Source organism: Grampus griseus (genome assembly GCF_964374135.1).
Source record: "Grampus griseus genome assembly, chromosome: 13".
NCBI lineage: Eukaryota > Metazoa > Chordata > Mammalia > Artiodactyla > Delphinidae > Grampus > Grampus griseus.
The window spans coordinates 73,715,618-73,738,242 of record NC_139007.1 but is presented as its reverse complement, the minus strand read 5'-3'; the positions used below and the strand labels follow the sequence as shown (position 1 = coordinate 73,738,242).

General features: G+C 44.0%; 1 protein-coding gene across 1 annotated transcript in view; it reads right to left on the bottom strand.

Moving 5' to 3' along the window:
- MTHFD1L (methylenetetrahydrofolate dehydrogenase (NADP+ dependent) 1 like) overlaps positions 1 to 22,625 on the bottom strand; it is a gene marked incomplete at its 5' end in the record, with an annotated part of 196,300 nt that overhangs the window by 167,778 nt on the left and 5,897 nt on the right. Inside the window, 4 exons of the mRNA XM_082669412.1 lie at positions 586 to 697; positions 14,625 to 14,761; positions 16,180 to 16,280; positions 18,546 to 18,670. Of these exons, the coding sequence (XP_082525538.1) occupies positions 586 to 697; positions 14,625 to 14,761; positions 16,180 to 16,280; positions 18,546 to 18,670 (475 nt within the window). The remainder of the gene's footprint in view (positions 1 to 585; positions 698 to 14,624; positions 14,762 to 16,179; positions 16,281 to 18,545; positions 18,671 to 22,625) is intronic.

Sequence of the window (22,625 nt, the reverse complement as noted above, 5' to 3'; positions counted from 1 at the left end):
TGGCCTCTCCCGTTGCGGAGCACAGGCTCCGGACGCGCAGGCTCAGCCGCTGTGGCCCCTCCCCTTGCGGAGCACAGGCTCCGGACGCACAGGCTCAGCGGCCATGGCTCACGGGCCCAGCCGCTCCGCGGCATGTGGGATCTTCCCGGACCGGGGCACGAAGCCGTGTCCCCTGCATCGGCAGGCGGACTCTCAACCACTGCGCCACCGGGGAAGCCCTCAGCTGTTTTTTGAAAGACTGTGAAAACCACTGTTTCTAGTTTACCTCACACATGTAAAAATTTCCTACTTTAGGCCACAACCGACTCGACTGCTTGATGCTAGAGGCCAGCAGGGGACATGCTGATGAAGGGGGAAGAACAGAAGAGGAGGAGAGGCCCTTACTGCAGCTGGCACCTTGGCTGCTCTTTGCCCGGCAATGTGGTTCCAGCATCAAGCAACCCAAAAGGCAGGCACGTTACCTATGTAGGTATGTTGACAGCAACCATCATTTCGGGAACAGACTCTTCTGAAGAAGATTTACTTTTCTCATAGCAATCTCACCTATTTTGATCAGTGGCCTAGCACCAATTTGAAGACATTTACCTGATAGAAAGTCATGGGAACAGTTGAGAACAGTAGTTCCTGGTTGAATCCAAGAAAGGGGAATCTCTTCCGGCTTGGGTGAGCCCAAGATCACAATGTCAGCCTCATGAAGCTAGAAAGAAAAAGAAAAACACCACACACATTGTCAACTGTAGCATAAAGACGTGACGATCAACGCCAAATGCCTTCAATGTAACAGACAACAATCTTCACAGTTCAGTTCCACACGGATGCACTGACTAATCACTTTACTAATTTACTAATGTAGGTCATATTAGTACAAACCAAACGTGATCATCATATCCTAGAAAAAAAAAAAGCTTTAAAAATTTCTTCAGGGGGACTTCCCTGGCAGTCCAGTGGTTAGAACTCTGCTTCCACTGCAGGGGGCTCGGGTTCGATCCCTGGGATGTGGCATGTGGGGAACTAAGATCCCACATGCCGCATGGCATGGCCACGAAAAGGAGAGAGACAGAGAAGGACAGGTCCATCATTGTGATCTGTACAGCAACAAAGAAAATAAAGTGTTTACTCTTATTAAAAAAAAAAAAATTTCTTCAGGGCAGTCACTTCAGCATATATACTACGTGTAGTCTTATCATTTACATGTTTTCAACACTAACTGCAATATCAAGAAAAAGGATGGGGCCAAGGAAACTGCACTGATGGGAGGAGGAGACTGCAAGCTGAAGGGGGTGGACAGCATCCTGACTCATGCAGCATCCTGCCTTAGCTGGGAGATAGTGCTGGTCGCAATGAAGCCACTTGAAGATCTGACCAGTGCAGGGAGCCTTCCGGCCTGTACAACTGAATAATCAAAATTAGACCCATATGGAACTTGTACTAGATCCATGGACAGATTTTCAAGAGCTCAAGCAAGAATCGCATTTTCCTTGAGGTCCTGGTTAGTCTCTTGTCAAACCGTTTTTTTTTTTTTTTCCTTAAAGAAAAAGGAAACAATGCAACCACTACTACAAAAGACATTCACATGTCTGCCCTGTTTGTATTTTGGTAACACAGCACAGGAGGAACATGTCTGGAAGGGCGGTTATGAAGTAGGGTGTGAGGTTGGTTCTGGCCTCAACAGAAGAATGACCACCTGTCCCAGTACCAACTAAACAACCAGACTTCCAAGTGGATCCGTATGTGGAGGGAGAGAGCTGAAGAAGGAATCTTAGACCCATGGGGAAAATACCAACAACTGCACGTGTCAGCTCACAAATACGTGAGGTTGGTTTCATTATAGCCATTTAATGGACAAGTAAACTGAGGCTCAGGGAGTGTAAGTACCTCTATGGTATGTCCTGTCTCCCTAGTGAACACAGCCTTGGAATACTCAATACTCTATGAGGCAGAAAGAGAGGGAAGCTGACAGCCCTCCACTCTGTAGTGCTGATGGCCCCTCCCCCATTGCTTTTTCCACAGACTTCAATGCCCTGCAACTGACTGCAGACTCTTCAGAATCAAACAGAGAGGAACGGAAGACAAAACACAAAAACACCCCCAGTGCCACTACCCTCACCCAACCACCCAACAGCCCAGGAAGTGAACGGGCTCCAATGGTCCTCATCCGCTCTCATCTTGGACATGCTGATCGCTGAAGATCATGGGGAAGGACCAGGCCAGATCCTCAGCCCGAGTCTGTAACACTGTTTGGGCAAGAGGCTGCATCAGCTAAAGTCTCAGGAATCTTGGAAACAAAAAAGCCAAGATCTAGAGCAGCTCCGAGCTCCCGTGATAGGAGAAGCATGGTGAAAATTTAAATGCACAGGTTAACATCCCAGAAACACCGGATCAGTGGATCATGCAAATAGGGGAGAGCAATTCAGTGAGTACCGCTAATGAGGCCCGAAGGTGCTCACTGCTTTTCAGCACCGCCCTTCATTAAGGCACAGGAAGAGGAATACGTTAAAATGGTATCTCTGTGAGTCTGTATTAATCACATGCAAAAAGAGATCCCTACTGGAAAAACCACTTTTTTAATGCCCAAGTCACAGTACTGTGAACCCGAATTAAGAGGTTTACAGCCAATATTCCCAGCAATCTAGTGCGTTAACGCCCCATGGGTTCTGTACAGATAGAGCTGAAAGGCAGCCAGACTTGCAGGTGATGGTACATTTAGGGGAAAAATGTGTTCTTATGGAAAGAGGATTTTAAACATCTGATAAGAAAATATCTGTGTTCCTTTACCACTGCAGACACTCAACCACAGTAAGACTTGAAACACAGATGCTTAGCGTGTGGCAAGTGATCAGCGAATAAGAAACGCCATTTCGCTGCACTTTCCACGCTCGACGGCGGCAAAAACAGAACATGTTAAAACATCTACAAAAAGGAAGTTAATATGTACAAGACTGCAATGTTCATTCTGGAAAAAGCCAAGGATCACAGGTTTAATTGCGTCCCCTAAGAGCACTTCGTTTCCTCCATGTGGTGTCTTCCGTACAACCTGTTCTTTTCATTACCGATAAATCTTGGAAATCTCATTCCGACCCCGTAACTGTGTGCCTAGACTCGGCTCGAAAACGGGCCGGGCTAACAAGCAACGGGGGGGGCAGCTGATCCCGCAAAGGCCAAAATCTCCTCCCCCAGCCGTGATCGCATCGGAGATGCTAATCCTTCTGGAAAGGAAAAGTGCTAGATGCTTAAATCGATAAATAACCCACGAAGGCCCAGGCGAGGTTTTTAATGAGCTACGATTCAAGAAGAATTATCATCTCACTGGCTGTTTCTACTTTCTTCCTCCCTAACGGGAAGGACCCTGGCCAAAGCCTGGCTTGAAACTTTACTCATAACAAAATATTGCCTTCTCTGCTGAGACTTGAGTGGAAGCAGCTTTCAGCGAACCGCCCACTCCCCAGGCAGAAGACCAAATGTTAAAACAATCGCAAGACACAGATATGCAGGCATTTAGCGTGGAGCACGTGGGAATGCGGAGGGTTTAGATACCATGAAACCTACTTTTCTGAAGTCACTGCTTTTTCAGGGGGTGTGGATGGGGGACAGGTCTCAGAATACGGACGGGGAGATGGAGGACAGATAGGACTTGCAGAGTTATAAGGAACCTCACAACTTTGTACTTAGCAAATGAAATGCATTTTAAAATGGAAACTCCAGAAAGGACAACCCCACCTTCCTAGTTAGAAGACAGGACTTATGCTATCAACGGTTTTGAAAGGGCATATATGAATCTCAGGCATGAGGTCTGTATGCCTACAAAAGGTAGGACAGGTGAAAAAAAAGGTTTGGAGCTATGTCCTGAAGCATCGTGATTGAATTACCTGAGACCTATCAAACCTGCTTCTACATCCTTCAAAAGTTATCAACACAATTCAGAAAATAAAGTTCAAAATGAAGAACAATACTTAAAAAAAAAAAAAAAGCTACTTTTCTCCAGCAAACACATGCTTCTCACATTACAGCGACTGAAGAGAATAGAAGAGATCCAGGATTCTTTAGTGAATATACTCTTCACCTGCCATCTCTCAAGCGCCACCTGGGGCAGACACTGAGGTTGCTGAGGATAGGAATATAAAATTCCCTGCCTACAAGATCTGGGAGCTGGGGATCTTCAAGATGGAGGCGCAGGGCAAACCACTGGAATACGGAAAAGAAACAAACGTTCGATTTCTACTTCTTTTGCCCACACAGTTGGTAAAATACTTAAAAACGTTGCTAGTGTTTAACACCCGGCAGTCCCTGTGCAACAGGGACATCCGGCAGCTGTCACACACAGTTAAGTACAGGGAGGGGCCCCGAGGGAGGGAGGGAGGGTGGGAGGTGACCCGGCCCTCATTCTTTCACTTTCAATGAACTGGGACACTTTGTGGTTAGTGCAAGCCGGGTGAGCGGCTTTACAGATCACATCATGTTCCGCAGAAGACTTTTCACGGTGCTCTGCAAGGACAGGGTGTGTCTGTGAAATCTCATGTGGCGTGGAGGCCCCGTGGCCATCTCATGGCAAAGACCTAAAAAGAGTGAAGTGTTCTTTTTTTTTATGAAATGTCACTTTCTTTCAATAAATGCCAAATTCCGGGATTTGCTGGCCTTTTCTTGGTAACAGATAAGTAGCTGTCAGACCGGGCCACTCTGGCTGCCCTCACACCATCAGCTGTGCTTTAGGAAGATTCCTCTCGATGCTGGAGGGGCTGAGAGGGAAAGCATTCTACTGCAGCAGGCAGAGGACAGGGCTGGTAGGAAGCTGGATGCCTGGAACTGAGGAAGGTCAGGAGGATGGGGGTGCAGGCTGGGATCTGCCAGCATTATAGACATAGTTAAAACTAGAAGCTTGGACAAGATCCCCGAGGGAAACAGGTAGAATGGGGAGAAGAAGGTGTTTAAGGCATCCTTTGGGAGCACTCATCGTAAATGACAAAAGACGGGAAGAAATGACATGACTCTGGTGAGACTCCAGACACAGGAAAGACTGGATGCCTTCAAGCCGGCACCGGTTCCAGTGATGCCCAGTGGCTAAGCAAGCTAAAAGCAAAGAAACTCCGTTTTTGGCAATTAGGAACTCATCAGTGACTTTATTATAGAAATGGGCATTGGCAACCATGCCTGGGTAAACTCTTGCCCTTTGAGTCCAGTGTATTCCCTGACGATGGAGATTTCACTGAGGCAGAGCTTTTCATAAGCAGAGTCCCTGTTTATCCATAAATTATTCAAACTTAGAATGTCTAACTTTTTATTCGAATTAACTGAATATCTACCGAAGGATTCTTGCTTCGTACCCATGGATAAATATACAGACTTTCCTGCAATATTAAGCATACTATCAAAGGAGAACATCAAAATAACTGTGTAAACACTCTAAAATAAGAATGTCAAACCATGTTCATTCAGATGTTGTAATACTTTGGCAAGATAAGAGAATGAGTCTCAGCAAAAGGTACCTCCCCCACTTCAGCAAGTGATCTCATCCCAGAGAATTTTTTTCCTTTCTGGAATTGCCTATGTTTCTTTTCTCCACTCTCATCTGTGATCAGTAGGACATTATTGGCTTTTAAAATTAAGACCTATTTCATAAATCAGAATGACTACAAGCCACATGGATAACTTGGGAGTATGATCACAGCACTTAGCTCCCCAATTTTTCCCCCAAAGGTTAATAAATGACCTGCCTTTTTCTAAAACGTTCATGTCTTACTTCATCATTCAACATATTTACTGCGCAACGTATGAGAAGAGTGTATCAAAGATAGCCAGTTGTGTCCCAAATGATATAGAAAAGACAGTTAATCCCTCTTCAAGTTTACTTGATTCTCACATAAATTATGATGGATGATAAAAGGAACATGCAACCTCAAATCCACTAATGGATATACTTTGATTCATCAAGCATAATTCCCTTGGGCTTCCCTGGTGGCGCAGTGGTTGAGAGTCCGCCTGCCGATACAGGGGACACGGGTTCGTGCCCCGGTCCGGGAAGATCCCACATGCGGCGGAGCGGCTGGGCCCGTGAGCCATGGCCGCTGAGCCTGCGCGTCCGGAGCCTGTGCTCCGCAACGGGAAAGGCCACAACAGTGAGAGGCCCGCGTACCACAAAAAAAAAAAAAGAAGAAGAATTCCTTCTCGCACCCTAGGAAGAAATAACTAAAACTAAAAAGTAGGGCTGAGAAACACACAGAGAGCGTGCGCTCACACCTGTGTGTGTCTGTGCGTGTGTGTATGTGTGATGAGAGATAATCTAATATGACAAAGACTCAGAACCACGTAGCACAAAAATGTGGAAAAGACCAAGTTATGGTCCCCAGATCCACGAGAAGCAAGCCACACTTCACAGAGGCAGGACAGCCTTATGATTTACGGTTATGCCGTGTTGAAGTTAAGGTGAATTGATGAGACTGTGGGAAATTCAGCGTTGCGTCGCGTTTCCCGCCATACTTGTGCTTTCCAATTCTGAACCCTGGGCTGCACATAGGATTTCTGCATCCCACTTCCCCTGAGTAACTCTCTGGCCTTAGTTGCCTCCTTGGAGAAGTGAAGAAGCTGCACTTGACAGAGAGGAACTGAGGTGCAGAGGGAAGACCGTGGCAGGTGGGGTTTATAAGACCCGATTCATATCCAGGCTCTGCTCCTTTTCACTGACAACCAGGGTCAAGGCACCATACATAACACCTTGCTTTCAGGATATAACGCTAGTATATGAAAACACTTTGAAAACGAAATCTGTACACAAATGTAAGGTGCTTTATCATTATAGATTATGTTAAGACCTACCAACTAGAGTATTCTAATTCTACATCCCTAGGAAGCATTTACACTGGAGAAGAAGGGGTAAAAGATAGAGCCAGGCTCTGCCGATGGTGCGGACAGGCAAGCAGGGATGATCTGTAGGTGGACGGGAGGTGATGTCACTGGCCTGATCTCTGCAGGACACAGCCTGGAGCCCTTCCTTTGTGCAGTACCTGCCTTGAACCATCTGAGACTTCACACGCCCCCTTTGGATCTCACGCCAAGTTTCAACAGATTCTCTCAGATCCCTTTCTCAATGCTGCTAAATATAAATGGCCTGATTTGGGGGCTTTTTAAAAAGTTCTATTCACCTCCTTCTCTGGTGTTAATAAGCAAGACAATGATCAGGCAGAAGCAAGAGTGAGAGGAATGGGAGCTGACATCCAAAGGCATTTTCAGTCCATGAATGTTGAAATATCTGTCAAAGAAACTCAGGGAGCTACATTATCCAGGTCACTTAATCACACATTACTCAGTAGCCTTGGTATTTGCTTGGCACAAGATCTGTGCTGCCCCAGGGTCGGTGGTATCTTCTCCACCCAGCCACTACAGGGGGGTGGGGTGGGGGGAGGGACTCACATCAATGAGGCTGTACTGCATGTCCACACACCTGACCAGGGTGCCCCCCACCCTGCCCTTTCAAGAGGGTGGACACATCCATTCTGAAGAGTGCCCCTGGAGGGGTGGTGAGAAGCCCAGGGCTCAGGGAGCAACTGGCTTCCTTATCTTAGGAAGATATCTGTGGGACTATTAACTGTGGGAATGAAGCAATGGTGAACTCAACCCAAGTCTAATGTCTTGGGCCTTGGTCCTGCTAATGTTGCCCATCCGAGCTGTCAGATACTTTTGGGTTTTCAAGATTAGACTTTAAAGGTACTTTTAAAGATTGGGTTTTGTGATTATCTGGAATAAGAGCTGACGTGGGCTAGTGGCTAAAAATACTGGCTGTACTGCCACCTCTATCATTTTCAAATTATATACATTTGCACAGTCTCTTTACGTCTCTGAGCCTCAGTTTCCTCATCTATGATATGGGAAGAGTGAGAGTCCTGCCTAATAGGATGGCTGCAGAATCAACGAGATAACACAAGTGAAGGACAGTCCTGGTTCACAGTAACCACTAACCCAATGATTGTTAGCTGTCCTTACTGCTGTTACCATATGTTACTGGTTTAAGGGTAGCCTCTCTGGTGAAAAAGAATTATCGTGCTCATCAGAAATCTTGGAGGCCAGAAGGCAGTGGGATGACATATTTAAAGTGCCTGAAGAAAACAAGATCTGTCAACTGAGAATTCTATATCCAGCAAAACTGTACTTCAAAAAAAAAAAAAGGGAGAAATGAATACATTTGCATATTAAACAAAGTGGAGGAGTTCATTACCACTAGACCTGCTCTACAAGAAGTGAAAAGACACTAGTCAGTAACTCCAAGCTGTGTGAAGAAATGAAGATCTCCAGAAAAGCCAGTATTGTTGTATTTTTGGTTTGAAGCTACACTTATAATTTCCTACCCGATTTAAAAGACAAATGCATTAAAAATTATAAATACAAAAAAGAAAAAAAAACTTGTGTAACTTGCCAATCCAGTCCAGTTTAAAAGCTAGGGTTGGGCTTCCCTGGTGGCACAGTGGTTGAGAGTCCGCCTGCTGATGCAGGGGACACGGGTTCGTGCCCCGGTCCGGGAAGATCCCACATGCCGTGGAGCGGCTGGGCCTGTGAACCATGGCCACTGAGCCTGTGCGTCCAGAGCCTGTGCTCCACAACGGGAGAGGCCACAACGGTGAGAGGCCCGCATACCCCCCCCCCCAAAAAAAGCTAGGGTTTTCCAGGAATTCCCTGGTGGTCCAGTGGTTAGGACTTGGCGCTTTCACTGCCGTCGGCCTGGGGTTCGATCCCCGGTCAGGGAACTAAGATCCTGTAAGCCACGTGGCTCAGCCAAAAAACAAAAGCTAGGGTTTTCCCCACAATCTCTGGAAAATAGATTACTTTTTCAAAATCTCATATGTATAATACACATATATTTAGAATTTTCCAATTCCCTTTTTAAGGCCTTTTGTATGCTACATACCGAATTTAAAGTGGAAATGACTTTGTGATAATTTAGCTTGGCTCAAGAAAACAGCCTACTTTGATCCTTCAAGTGTGAAAGACCTGTATTTTTCCTTCTTCTGTTAGTGCTAGTTTTGACGATCTCCGTGCTCAGGAGAAACAAGATCCTCTGAGACAAACAAAATACAACGCTTCTCTTATTCTGGGGTTATTTCTTATACACGCAGCTGGGATCGACCTGATTCGTTGCAGCTGGAGGCCGTTTCGCCATCATCTTCCAGCTGCGCCCGACCGCAGATTCCGAAGAGGCTTTCCAGCCAGCGGAGCAAGTGAGGGCGTGTGAGCACAGCCCCGGGGCGCCTGCCAGCCTCTCCTCCCAGGAGAGGGGTACCACTCCGCCTCATAAATACTAAATGCAGAACATTTGCTTTTGGTATCAGAGTGAACTCCTTGGGGTGAGGAAGAGGACATCTCCATATCTAGGCCCATTTTCACAGGGCGGATGGCTGTCCCCTCCTACATGAGGGTGTCATTCCACTCCAGGGGCCTGGGGAGCTGAGTGAGGGGCCTTCGTTTGGGTGGAGGAAGGAGGGCGATTCCTTATCTGGACCCAAAAACATCACACCCAGTGCTTTGGGGTACCAACAGCTGATGCTCCACAGTGTGTAGCTGATTTGGGTCAGTGCCCAGACATTCTTCCCCTCTCCCATGTAAATACAGAATGCCTCTCAAAGCAGAATGCATCTTTGTTTTGATGCTGCAAAACAAAGCAGGAAACTTATTCTTAATTTTCAATCATACGCTCAGAGGGGCATAAACTACCAAGCTACCAAATACAGAAGTCAACTCTCTTTTCTGTACTTCTCTAAAAAGGCAAATCTCAATTCTCATGTTCAGACTCCATGAGATTTTATGCGTAATCAGTATCCAAAGACTATCTTTAGATCTAGGCAGGCTGTTAGAGAGGGGATCCATTTCTACTTAACTAACTCAATGTAACTACTCCTCAAAATCGTAGGAAGGACTACTATTCCTGGAAGGAGTGACTGGTAAACCAGGAATCCCCAGGAGACATGATCTGAAGTGGAGCAGCTTGAGTAACACAGGCATCAGGGAAGGAAGTGGTCCACAGCCCTGGAGGTGAGGACCAGAGGGAGAGCCCGGACTGGCCAAAGCTGGGCACCCACTCTCTCAGGGACACTGTCTCTTAGTTTTCCTCCAATAAGGAACCCTGGGTCCTGATTTTCTATTATCTCCTTACAGTGTGATTACCCACTGGCCTTTCCATTTCCACACTGAGGATCAACTGCACATCCGTATGGGGAAACTTGCCAGTGTCCTTCCTGACTCACCATCAGTAACAGCCAAGCTATTACCAGGGATCCTGTGCTAAGCAAACTTACGTGATCACTGAATTCTCACAGCAGCCCCATGAGGCAGGGAGTATTATGATCCCCATTCTCCACATAAGGAGACAGGCTCAGAGAGGTTAAACAACAGATAAGGCTTGAATCCAGAGCTGTCTCCACCAATGCCTATGTTTTATTGCTTCCCGAAAACACAAATGTTGTCTCTGACTCCAGACCTTCAAAGACAGTTCCTACTGGTTGCAGCAGGCTGCGACTGCTTCAAGGTCATCCCAAACTTGAAAGGCTACGTGTAGTTTAGGAGGTGGTGGACAGGACCCCAGTGTTACAGTCCCCCCCTGATCCCCAAACCCTCACCCCCCTGGTTTTGGAAATCCCCCACCAGATGGCCAACAGGGGGTCTTGTCCCATGTCAGGTACAAACAAGCAGGTAAGAAATGCTTTTCAAAGATAACATCCTGTGACCTAATAGCTATAATCCTTTGCTTGCTCTTTGCTCTCCCTGATACTTAGCATTGTTGATAATGAGAAGATAAATGGGCCATAATCTTAAAATGCACTGTTCAGATGCACTTATAATGCACTATCATCTTAAAATGCATTGTCGATGGAATCAGAAAACAAAAATCCGAATCTGTTATTAAATTTATACTTTCAAGGGTTCTCACAGTGAAGGCTTTCCGAGGGTGGACACAGCCTGTCCCGTTCAGGTGTCCTGGACACTAACTTGGGCCTGGCTGTTCTTTGCACCACATTAATTGCCGTCACTGTGGTCTGCGGAGGGCGCACTGACCCTCTGAAACCAGGCCCCGCAATGGCCTGTGTTTTAGAAAGAAAATGTAGGAATATTGAAACGTCAAATGTCAGGCAGAAGCATGGAGGCCTATCAGCGGGGAGATAAGTGACTAGTGAAGTTGGCTGCTAGCACCAAAAAATGGAAAGATACAGCCTTTATCCTGTGGTGTGAGGGGAGCCTGTTGTATGTAAGTAAGCCAGGTAGAGAGGGCCAAACACCAGAGACCAACTGAACTTTAAAGACAAGTACAGGGAGCCCGGAATTTTTCCCTATTTCTGGCTATAAAGTTGAAGCAAGAAAAAGAGCGGAAGTTGACAGCCTATAAGATTCACAGCGGTGCCACTCTAAGTGCCACGGACTTAGGAAAACAAAATGTGCGTGCAACGTCAGCTATTGAAAAGAGCCTTCTTAGACATGCGGGAACCAGAATGCTATTCAATTTCTAGATTCTCTAGAGAATAAAGCCTTGTAATCATCATTCTCAAAGTCAGGGTGAGCTTTATCCGAAAGAGTCAAGGTGATTTATTTCCATAATAAAAAAAGCACTTTGAAAGATGTCTTTGTTGTTCAAAAATACAGATACAACTAGCAAAAGTATCTGTGACAGCTGTGAAAACACTGAATTGCCAATGAAGGCATTTTTCTCTTTTTCGTCACAGCTGTTCAGTTCAGGGCAAGTTTACTGTCCTCTTCTACTAAGCTTCCCAACCTAAAATCCTGGCCTCTATGAAGTATGAAACATTGTCCTTGAATTTTCTTGAATAGGCTGCCACCACGTGGTGACCACTGAAAAAGCACATAGGTTTGAGTTTAATTGCAAGACCATGTTGCTGGGCTATTTTAAAACAAGAAGCAATTATGTACATCAGATCCACCTGCCACTGAAAAATTACAAATCTCAGTCGAGAGGCCCGTCTCCCCTGGACAGGACTACAACTTGTTGGTTTCCATCCTCACGCTGCGAAGTGAAGACCATGTATTTTTAGATTTTAGTTAATTTATTGTACTTAATGCGCTTTTAATTTAACTTCACTTTGCTTGAAATCTGTGAAATTCATTGTCAGTTTTTGAAATTAAAAACTTTCTTAACTATTTCAGACATGGAAATGTAAAAGAATAACATAACACACCTGGACATCCCGCCCATTGGCTAGTTTAAGGAAAGGCATGACCAACACAAGTGAAGGTCCCCTAGTCTCCTCTTACGTACCTGCACATCTTTGTCCTGTCATGGTTTTCCTGATCTGGTTCACAGTTTCTACTCCTTTCTTTATACTTTTACTTTATATGTATGGAGCCCTAAAAATATATACGTGGTACTGATTTAAAACCCTATATAAATGGTGTTAGATGAAATACAGCCTTCTGCAACGTGCTTTTTTCCAATGAATGCTGTTTTTAAAAATTCTTTCTTGTTGATATTTACAGCTTTAGTTTTCTTCAAAACTGTCTTGTTTTTGTCCTTGTGCTTCCATGTAAATGGAATCAGCTTGTCAACGTCTACACAATAATATTATGTCAGGGTTCTTTTTTTTTTTTCTTGCGGTATTAGGGCCTCTCACTGCTGTGGCCTCCCGTTGCAAAGCACAGGCCCCGGATGCGCAGGCTCAGCGGCCACAGCTCACGGGCCCAGCCGCTCCGTGGCATGTGGGATCCTCCCAGACCGGGGCACGAACGCGTGTCCCCTGCATCGGCAGGCGAACTCTCGACCACTGCGCCACCAGGGAAGCCCTACGTCAGGATTCTGATTCTAATTTATAGATTGATTGGGGGAGAATTAGTATCTTTAAGACGAGTCTTATTGGGCTTCCCTGGTGGCGCAGTGGTCATGAATCCGCCTGCCGATGCAGGGGATGTGGGTTCAAGCCCTGGTCCGGGAAGTTCCCACATGCCACGGAGCAATGAAGTCCATGCGCCACAACTACTGAGCCTGCGCTCTAGAGCCCGTGAGCCACAACTACGGAAGCCCACGCGCCTAGAGCCCATGCTCCGCAACAAGAGAAGCCACCGCAGTGAGAAGCCCACGCACCGCAACGAAGAGTAGTCCCCGCTCTCCGCAACTAGAGGAAGCACGCACGCAGCAAGGAAGACCCAGTGCAGCCAAAAATAAATAAATAAAATTAATTAATTAATTAAAGAAAAAAAAGATGAGTCTTCTTATCCGTGAATATGGTATCTCTGCTTTTTATTGGGTCTTCTTAATGACATTCATCAAAGTTATATAATTTCTTTCAAAAGGTCAGAAATAACTTTTGTTAAATATATTCCTAGATACCTTATATTCTCATTGTTATCATAAACTGTATTTCTTTAAAAATTAATTTTCTAACTGTGGGGAGTAGTGTTTAGAAATGCAATTGATTTTTGCATGTTGATCTTATATCCAAGAACCCAGATGAACTCTTACTAATTCTGATATTTTAATAGGTTCTTTAAAATATGATTACATAAAAAGTAATCATATGTAATCATATTACCCAGGATTGATGACAGTTTGGTGTCTTCCTTTCCGATCATTATGAATTTTCTTCCTTTCTTTCTTCATATTACTGCATTGTCTAGGAATTCCCACACAATGCTGGTTAGGAGTACTAATAACAGGCGCCCTTGTCTTTCCTAATTTAAGAAAATGTTTCTAATATGTCACTGTTAAATGAGATTTTTCACTCTAAGTTTTTATAGATGTTTTATCTTGTTAAGGAATTTCCTTAAATTCCTAGTCTAATGTTTTTCTCAGGAAAACATCATAATGAATATTAGATTTTATCTAGTGACTTTTCTGCATCTACTATGGTGACAGTATACTTTTTAATCTGATAATGTGGTAAATTACATTAATACATTTTAACAGATTTTAATGTCAGACCCCCCTGCAATCCTATGATAGTCCCAATGGGATAGTGGATTTGGTTTTCTATTTTGCTAACGATTATTTCATCTATGTTATAGGTGAAATTGGCCTGTAATTATCCCTTAGCATCTTGTCATTGTCTGCACTGGGCACTCATACAATGAGTTAGGAAATGTTCTTTTTCTATTCTCTAGAGAAAATGTTCTTTCCTGTGGTAACTCATTTATAAAACGACCTAGTGCCTTTTCTTGTTTGCTTGTTTGCTGGGTAGACTGATTCAATGTCTTCAATTATATATAAGACTACTCAATTTTACTTGAATCTGTTTTGTAGGTCACAGTTTCTAGGAAAGTTTTCATTCCATACAATTTTTCAAATTTATCAACATAAAGTTGTTCATATTCTCCTTTTTAAAAAATAATTTTTGCTTCTGTGGTTATGTCCCCTTGTTTGTTCCTAACATTGCTGGTGTTCTCTCTTTTTGTCTTAATTACTTTGGCTAGTGGTGTGTCTATTTTACTAGATTTTTCCAAGAACTATCTTTCGGCTTTGCTGATAACCTCTCATATTACATATTTGTTTTCTATTTCAGTAATCTCTGCTCTTTTGTTTTCATCCTTTGAGATTTTCTGCTGTTCTTTCTCTAACTTTTTACGTTAAACGATCAGCCTATGCATTTCAGTCCTCCTTTTCTAATATAGGCACTGAAGGATATGTTTCCAACATGAAAGATGCTTACCTTGCTTTGAAGCTGAGGTGTTTTCCACTGGGAGCTCATTGTCATGGACCCTTTTCTCTGGAACAGGCATTGCAGGGTGGCTTCCAAAGACCCATGGGCTCCTATTACCAAGATCTTCTTTCCATCTAAGTTGACACCTACCCACCAAATGGAAATTCAGTATTATAATCAAAACTTCAAAGTCTTCCTCCCATACAGCTTTAATGTAAGGAAAAATAGCTTTTATTTTAATTTAATTTAATTTTTGGACAGGAAAGCAGCATTTATTGGTGGGCGTGATTAAGGAGGGGACAGCGCCAATGCTCTCATGAGTGAAGGGCTTGCCATTTGTCCAAGGGGCCACGATTAGGGATGTATTTGATCCCACAGCTATCTGGGATGAGCCACTTTTCTACCACCATGTTTTCATATTCATCCACATTAAACTTAGTAAATCCCCACTTCTTGGAGATGCGAATCTTCTGGTGGCCAGGGAACTTGAACTCGGCCTGTGCAGGGCCTCAATCACATATTCCTTGTTCGGCAGCTTGGCGCGGATGGGCATTACGATTTGGCCAATGTGGACCCAGGCCACTGTGCCCCGGGGCTTTCCAAAGGCACCGCACATACCTGTCTGGAGCCCAGACTGGGGACAGCATGGCAGACATGAACGTCCACTGGAAAGGGCTGTCTCGAAGTCCCTGAGGGCAACCCATACAGGCAAGAGGCTGCACACACTACCAAGGAGGCTGCTGTTTGCAACCATTGCACACTGGGCTCCCACAGGGAAAAGAGCAGGGTTGGCTTAATAGGCTGCAAAAAAATCGCCTTTGAAAACTTGGCCCTCTGAGTACCAAACCTACAATGACTATAAGCCATAACTTATTCCTTCTTTGCAAACTTTATGGTAGAGTGACCTAGAATCATCATTCTAATTATGCATGTGATGGAAAAACACTGTCTATACGGATTATTTCAGAGACTTGAGCTTAATGGCTAATGTCCTAAAGGTATATCTTGAAAGTTAATCTTCTAATAGAACTTTGGTATATATTTTGGAATTTTTGTTCAATCATTTCATGTTTGGGTGTAGGGGAGGGGCATTGTCTCCTTTTCACTCAAGCTGGTGTACAGAAAAAATTAAATACTGATTACTGAAAGAGATACTGCTCACTGATAGATCCTAATCTAGGTTTCTATACCCGAAACTATATCTGACAGCTTCTTCATTTAAGTTTTAAATATAAAACTTATCTAGGTTTACATATTGACAGATATGAGCTGAAACTTCAAACATTTTTCATTGTGGTTATTTTGAAGGTTTCGTAAGAGAAACTGAGAAAACACAGGTTAATCATTCATCTTTACCAATTTCTCTTTAAAATTATAATACAGCTAATCTTTATTAGAGAAATTTGCCAGTCATTCATATCTCCTAAAAGATGAGAAAAATAAAGCTGACACTGAGTATCGCTTCTGTGTTTCAATAAGTATCTTCCAGAAGCAAATCCTTACTAAAAACTCACATAAATAACAAAAAATAGAAAATAGCAACATTTCTGAAGGAGCATCATACCTGACTTTTCAAGAAGTTCAATTACAGCTCTGGCCACAGGTGAAACAAAACACTCATGGGCGTCCCCACGTACCAACTTCCCCAGGTTTACATCCGTTACTCTGAATCCAAAAATAAGAGAACAAGTAAGTCAAGCTTGGCCAAAACTCACTCATCTGTAATCCACATGAATTAATCCCAAATAACAACCAAGTCAATATTTGATACGATGAAATACAATTTATCTTTTAAGGCAGGACAAGAAAAAATTAAATATAAAATTCTCTCTGCGTGGTTGTTTGGGCCTCTTCCCTCCCTCATGTGCAGTGTGTATCTTGGTTAAACATTAACCAGGGCTTCCCTGGTGGCGCAGTGGTTGAGAGTCCGCCTGCCGATGCAGGGGACACGGGGTCGTGCCCCGGTCCGGAAAGATCCCACATGCCGCGGAGCGGCTGGGCCCATGAGCCATGGCCGCTGAGCCTGCGCATCCGGAGCCTGTGCTCCGCAACGGGAGAGGCCACAGCAGTGAGAGGCCCGCGTACCGCAAAAAAAAAACCATTAACCAGAGCTCTTCAAAGATGAGAATCCCTGCTTATTTTTTTCTTCTGACACTAGCAGTGTAACTTCTTAAAAGACCAGTGTTCTTTCCCAGCTCTGTAGGGGGTCATGGTGACTTGCTGCTCGCTCTGTACATGCTGACCTGGACTATGTGTCCTTGGTGAACTTTACGTAAAACATCAGTATGTCATTTTGATGTTCGATCCTTTCTCTCAAAGATGTATATGACTGTGCCTTCGACTTCTAACAGGCAGAACAGTTCTCAGAGCTTCCTGAGAACCTGCTTCCTGGGTTATAATCCCTGGTTTGGCTTGAATAAAATTCCCTTTCTTCCTTCTTAACTTGATCGTTAATTGAATTTTCATCGACAGATAGGTAGGATATATTAAATTATTAAATAGAAATGAAAGAGTGAGCAGGAATAGAGGTCATTAGCTTCTAGCGCAGCCCCTCAGGCAACTCCAACGTGGTCCCTAGGAGTCAGGACGACGCTGGGCGTTCTGGTTCTGCCTGGACAGCAGGACCGCAGCTGGAGGCCACGTGGGGCTTCACCGCACAATGCTAGGGAGCTCTGTTCAATGGACGACATGGAATGGTGGCCCTGGATGTGTGCAATGCTGTGGTCCTGCAGCCACTTTATCCTGAGGAAATTTACATCTCCATCAATATCAAAGTCCAGAACCAATCCTAGAAATCAGGGGTGACCTAACAAGACTTGGATTCAAGGTCTGATCCCCACTCGACATCAATACTTATCTCCTTAAGGAAATCAAGGAAAAAAATGAGGGACCATGTCCTTTCAATGCCTTCTGTGTTCTTCCTTGGTCAAACCAAGGACAAAATAGTCCCTAACTATTTAGCTTAAATTGATGGTCTCAATACAGGTTAGTAACAAAATAGAGATACTTGGAAAACTTTTCATAATTCTCTCTTTTTATGAAAGACTGGAAACTACATCTTGATACCCTAGGATTCTGGATGTTTTCTAATTGATTAGAGCCTCTTCCCCCTTTATGGTTTATCTGCTATAGGATCGGAGATTTTCATGACAATCTTCTACCCATGTTTGAGTCTGCCCTAAGTCACAAGAGAAGGCTAGGATAATGGGGGAACATGGGTATGCCAGTGAGGTGCTGGTCACTCAATCCAGTCCCTACAAGACTAACGTTATAAATTTGCTTACGACCCTGGAATGCTAAATATATCACGTTCTTTCTGGCCACCATACAAACATTTCTTATTTCCATGTAGGAAGATGAGGTTTTTAACTTCCAGGAAACATCATGAACTCCCATATGGATGGTCAGTATTCCCTGTCCCATGAAGCTTATGTCATGACATGAGTCTAAGACCAATATCAGAGCACCTGATATTCACAGTTTTTCCCTCAAATTTCAAATAAAACCTCACGTTATGAATGTAAGTGCTTGCTTTGTTTTCCTCCGCTGGCCTGGGACTACGGCAGAATGTGCTACTGTGGTGAAGCAGGTCCCTGGGTTTTTTCTCTCGTTTGGTAGAATTATTAAGGAAAAGGAAAAGCTATTAGAAGAGGAGAGCTGGCTAAGGACTCTGTAGGTCAGACAGGAGCTTCTCAAATGAGTATGATTTGGCCAAAATGGCACCCAAGCACTACCAAAGGGCAAGTGTATTTTCTCAAATACGTACTTCCTTAAGCATAATTTTACAAGCCCTCCAACTCCTGAAATATTTAGAATGATTTCATTCATGGCTCAATTACTGACATAGCTGAAAGAGAAGAATTTTAAGGAATTCACAGTAGAAAAACTAGTTTAGCAATGAGTCGATTGTTTTCTTTTCTATGTTCTCACCCATCCACATCTTTTTCTGGTTTCAAGGCATTGAGGATTTTGTTGCTAAATGAGGTCTCGGAGATCTGAAGGGCAAGGCCATGTATTCTGGTGTCTTCATTAATCTTCAGGATCTCATCTATGATCTAAAGTGAAAACTAAAGTCAGTTTTGCAAAAATAAGACCCAAGAACAGACACTTTATGTCAAAAATAGATTCATGAACATGCATCTGTTTTAGTTTCTTTTTTCTCCTTGTTGAAGACCTGGTGTAAAGCAGAAAGAAGAAGTCTACGTTCCCTCTAACCACACTTATAAAAGCTTGGCTGAATTTTTTAGTGACTTCAAGTCCTTCTTATCGCTCTATTCTCTGCCAGAACAGAACAAAACAAAACCGAAGTTCAACAGTTAATAAAGCTGAGATCAGCAAAAGACAATTCCCTGTCCACAATCAGATCTGAGCCCAATGCAATGCCAACTTTCAGGGAGGCCAGGACTCAGGAACCTCGAGCATTCCAACCTGGCTCAGAGAAGCCTGTGTTTCAAGCACACTGTGCTTAACCAAAGCTTACTAATCATGACACTCAGGCCCTCCTGTTCTCTGGACCAGAATGGCATGTAGAAAGCATTTCCAAAGGCTTACGACGGAAAACCTCTAAGCATAGATAGCTCCATTTTACAGGAAACACTAAAATAATTTGCTGTTTATGAAAAAGACCAAAGCAGTTTGGGAAGCTAATATAATCGATATTGAATGGCCACGTATGTCTTTAAATAAGCAATGCTCTGGCCTCTCTGTTTACCTCTATTTTACGCCAGGATTTCACTTAGCAATGTTACTTGTTGATAACTAAGAGAGATTCTAGCTCGTAGATATGGATCTCACTATGAGAAGTGTTAGTTTACCATTTCTGTTTGACTATCTAGCAAAAATCATGATGGTATTTCTACCTGGTAAGAGAAGAAAAAGCTATTTGATATATTCAGAAAACTCAGAAAGAAAATTTTGTTTAATATTCATCATTCTGTCATTCATTCAACAAATGTTGAATGTTTTGAATATCTACCTTGTACCAGTTCTGAGTAAAGGAAATACAGTTGTAAAAAATATCTGCCCTCAGGGAGCTTATATTCTAGTAGAGAAGACAAGACCAATAACAACAACAACAACAACAGGGACTTCCCTGGTGGCACAGTGGTTAAGAATCTGCCTGCCAATGCAGGGGACACGGGTTCAATCCCTGGTCCAGGAAGATCCCACATGCCTCTGAGTAACTAAGCCCGTGCACCACAACTACTGAGCCCGCGCTCTAGAGCCTGTGAGACACAACTACTGAGCCTGTGTGCTGCAACTACTGAAGCCCACTTGCCTAGGGCCCGTGCTCCACAGCAAGAGAAGCCATAGCAATGAGAAGCCCGTGCACCGCAGCAAAGCGTAGCCCCCGCTTGCTGCAACTAGAGAGAAAGCCCGTGCACAGCAACGTAGACCCAATGCAGCCAAATAAATAAATAAATAAAATGACAAAAAAAATAACAATAATAATAGTATAATCTCTGAAATTGATATGGAGTGATGGCGGGTAGGGGGTGGTCAGACGGGGTGGCATCTATACACAGAGCCCAGCCAGAATGAAGTGAGGGTACTACTGTTACCTCCAACGTAGTTAGAGGTAACAACGACAACAAAATCTTAATAAATTAAGATCCTTACTCTTTTCCAACATAATAACACCATCATATAAATTCCCATTTATCAGAATTTCAAAGAAAAAGAGTGAATAAGTGACTGCTTGGCAAAAAAATAAGCCAAGGGGAACCTAAAGGAGAAGGAAATCCAAAAAAAGAGGGGATATGCGTATACATACAGCTGACTCACTTTGCTGTACAGTGTAAACTAACACAGTATTGTAAAGCAACTATACTCCAATAAGAATTTTAAAAAAATACGGTGACAAACTGGAAAAAAAAATTTGAATGAAAAAAATTAAATAAGCCAAGGGGGAAAAAAAAGTCAAGGGCTATCAATACCAGCGGCAAAACAATCTAAGAACATGCAAATTCTGCAGAAAATGAGTGTCCTTTGCAAAGGGAAAACAACTTTCTCTGCATTCTGTTAGTACTGGTAGGACAGGTGTCAGTATTGGTAATATCTGACAATGGCAAGTGTGGTAGAAACTGTTTGCCCAATATCCAATTTCTGTTCTTTCTTAGTAATGAACTCTTAATTTTTAGCTGTGCTAGAAATGATCTCGGGCCACTTGGTATAAAGACCACATTTCTCGCCTCCCTTGCAAAAAGGCCAAGCAATTAGGTTCAGGTCAGTGGAATGGAAGCAGAACTGTGGCTTTCAGGAGAAAGACTGGGATCCTGACTTTGGTCTTTGTCCTTCCTTTTTCTTGCTGGTGATAAGAACTTGTTGAACTAAGCCCTGTGATCCTGGAAAACAGGGATGGTTAAGAAATGCCCCCATCCTTTGTGGACTGCAAAGAACCACCTTCCCCACACGATTCTGACACGACCATCCAATGCTCCGTAGTCTCCAGACCCCACAAAGTTCTATTCTTTGTTCATAAACGATTTACTTGAACTGCTGGTCTCCACTGATCCATCGGCACAAAATGTCTGTTAACCGAACTCTGGGTAAGCTTCTTCCCTTCCCCCCGGTTCCTAACCTTTGACCTACCCTCGGCCTGATTGGCCAACAGCTCTACCACCACCCAACCTCCCCGGGAGAACAGGCTGGCCTCGGGGTAAAACATTCTCTAACCTGCTATCCCATCAAGCCACCCTTTCATCCCACTTTTCTCACTCTGGGTTCTTTCCTCCCTATAGAAGAGAAGCCTTTTGCTTACCTCTCAAAGGTGTGTCGAGCTTACGGGCAGGATGTGCAGTCCCTTTCCCCACCTTGCAATAATCCTTTCAGATGATGTCTCTCCCCACTGAGACTGGATTTATTTTCTCTTTGACACTGGCTGGAATGTGGATGTGACCTGCAGCGCTGAATCTGCCATCCTGGATGAGGCAGCACAACAAAGACCACAGCGCAGCAAGATCCAGGGACCCGAGTTCCTAACGACTCAGTGACGCCACCACACCAGCCAGGGACTGCCTACTGCTAAACTTTACTCACATACAAAAAACTTCTGTGTTATTCCAGATTACTTAAGGTTTTCATCACTGCCACAGCCAGTCTGAAGAAAACCTAGCCATAGAAGGAGCAGACACCAGGATGGCCCGTGGTCCAGTTTCCTAGGCCCTACTTATAGGGGTGACTGCTTCTCCCATGCTTGAGATGACACTTATGAGGACTGGTCTTCCCTGCTGGTGGAAACAACTAAAGCACATACAGTAGCAACAAAAGAACCCTATGGTGGTTTTTCTCTCTTTTTTTTCTTTTTGTGGTACGTGGGCCTCTCACTGTTGTGGCCTCTCCCGTTGCAGAGCACAGGCTCCGGACGCGCAGGCTCAGCGGCCATGGCTCACGGGCCCAGCCACTCCGCGGCATGGGGGATCTTCCCGGACGGGGGCACGAACCCATGTCCCCTGCATCGGCAGGCGGACTCTCAACCACTGCGCCACCAGGGAAGCCCCCCTATGGTGGATTTTCATCAGCTGCCCCAAAACACCACTGAAGGATTCACACAAGGTTAGCCTGAAAAATATCTTCTCCTTTATTTTATCGATAGGGCAACTGAGACCCAGAGAAACCAAAGAATGGTCCAAGCAAGGTCAAACAACCTGTCGGGACACTGCAAACCAGAACTAGTCCTCCAGACACTGATAATTTCCACTAGACGATGCTGTTGCTACAGCTGAAGAAACACAACCAAAGTCACCACATCATAGGTCACATCATCAACAGAAACACATGGTAAGGAGATAACAACAAGGTCATACTGTAGAGCACAGGGAACTATATTCGATATGGTAATAAACCATAATGGAAAAGAATATATAAATATATATGTATAACTGAGTCACTCTGCTATACACCAGAAACTAATACAACATTATAAATCAACTATACTTCAATTAAAAAAAAAGAAACATGGTAAGGGACAGATAGATCAAGGGGCATCTATACTAGTGGGAAAAATGAACT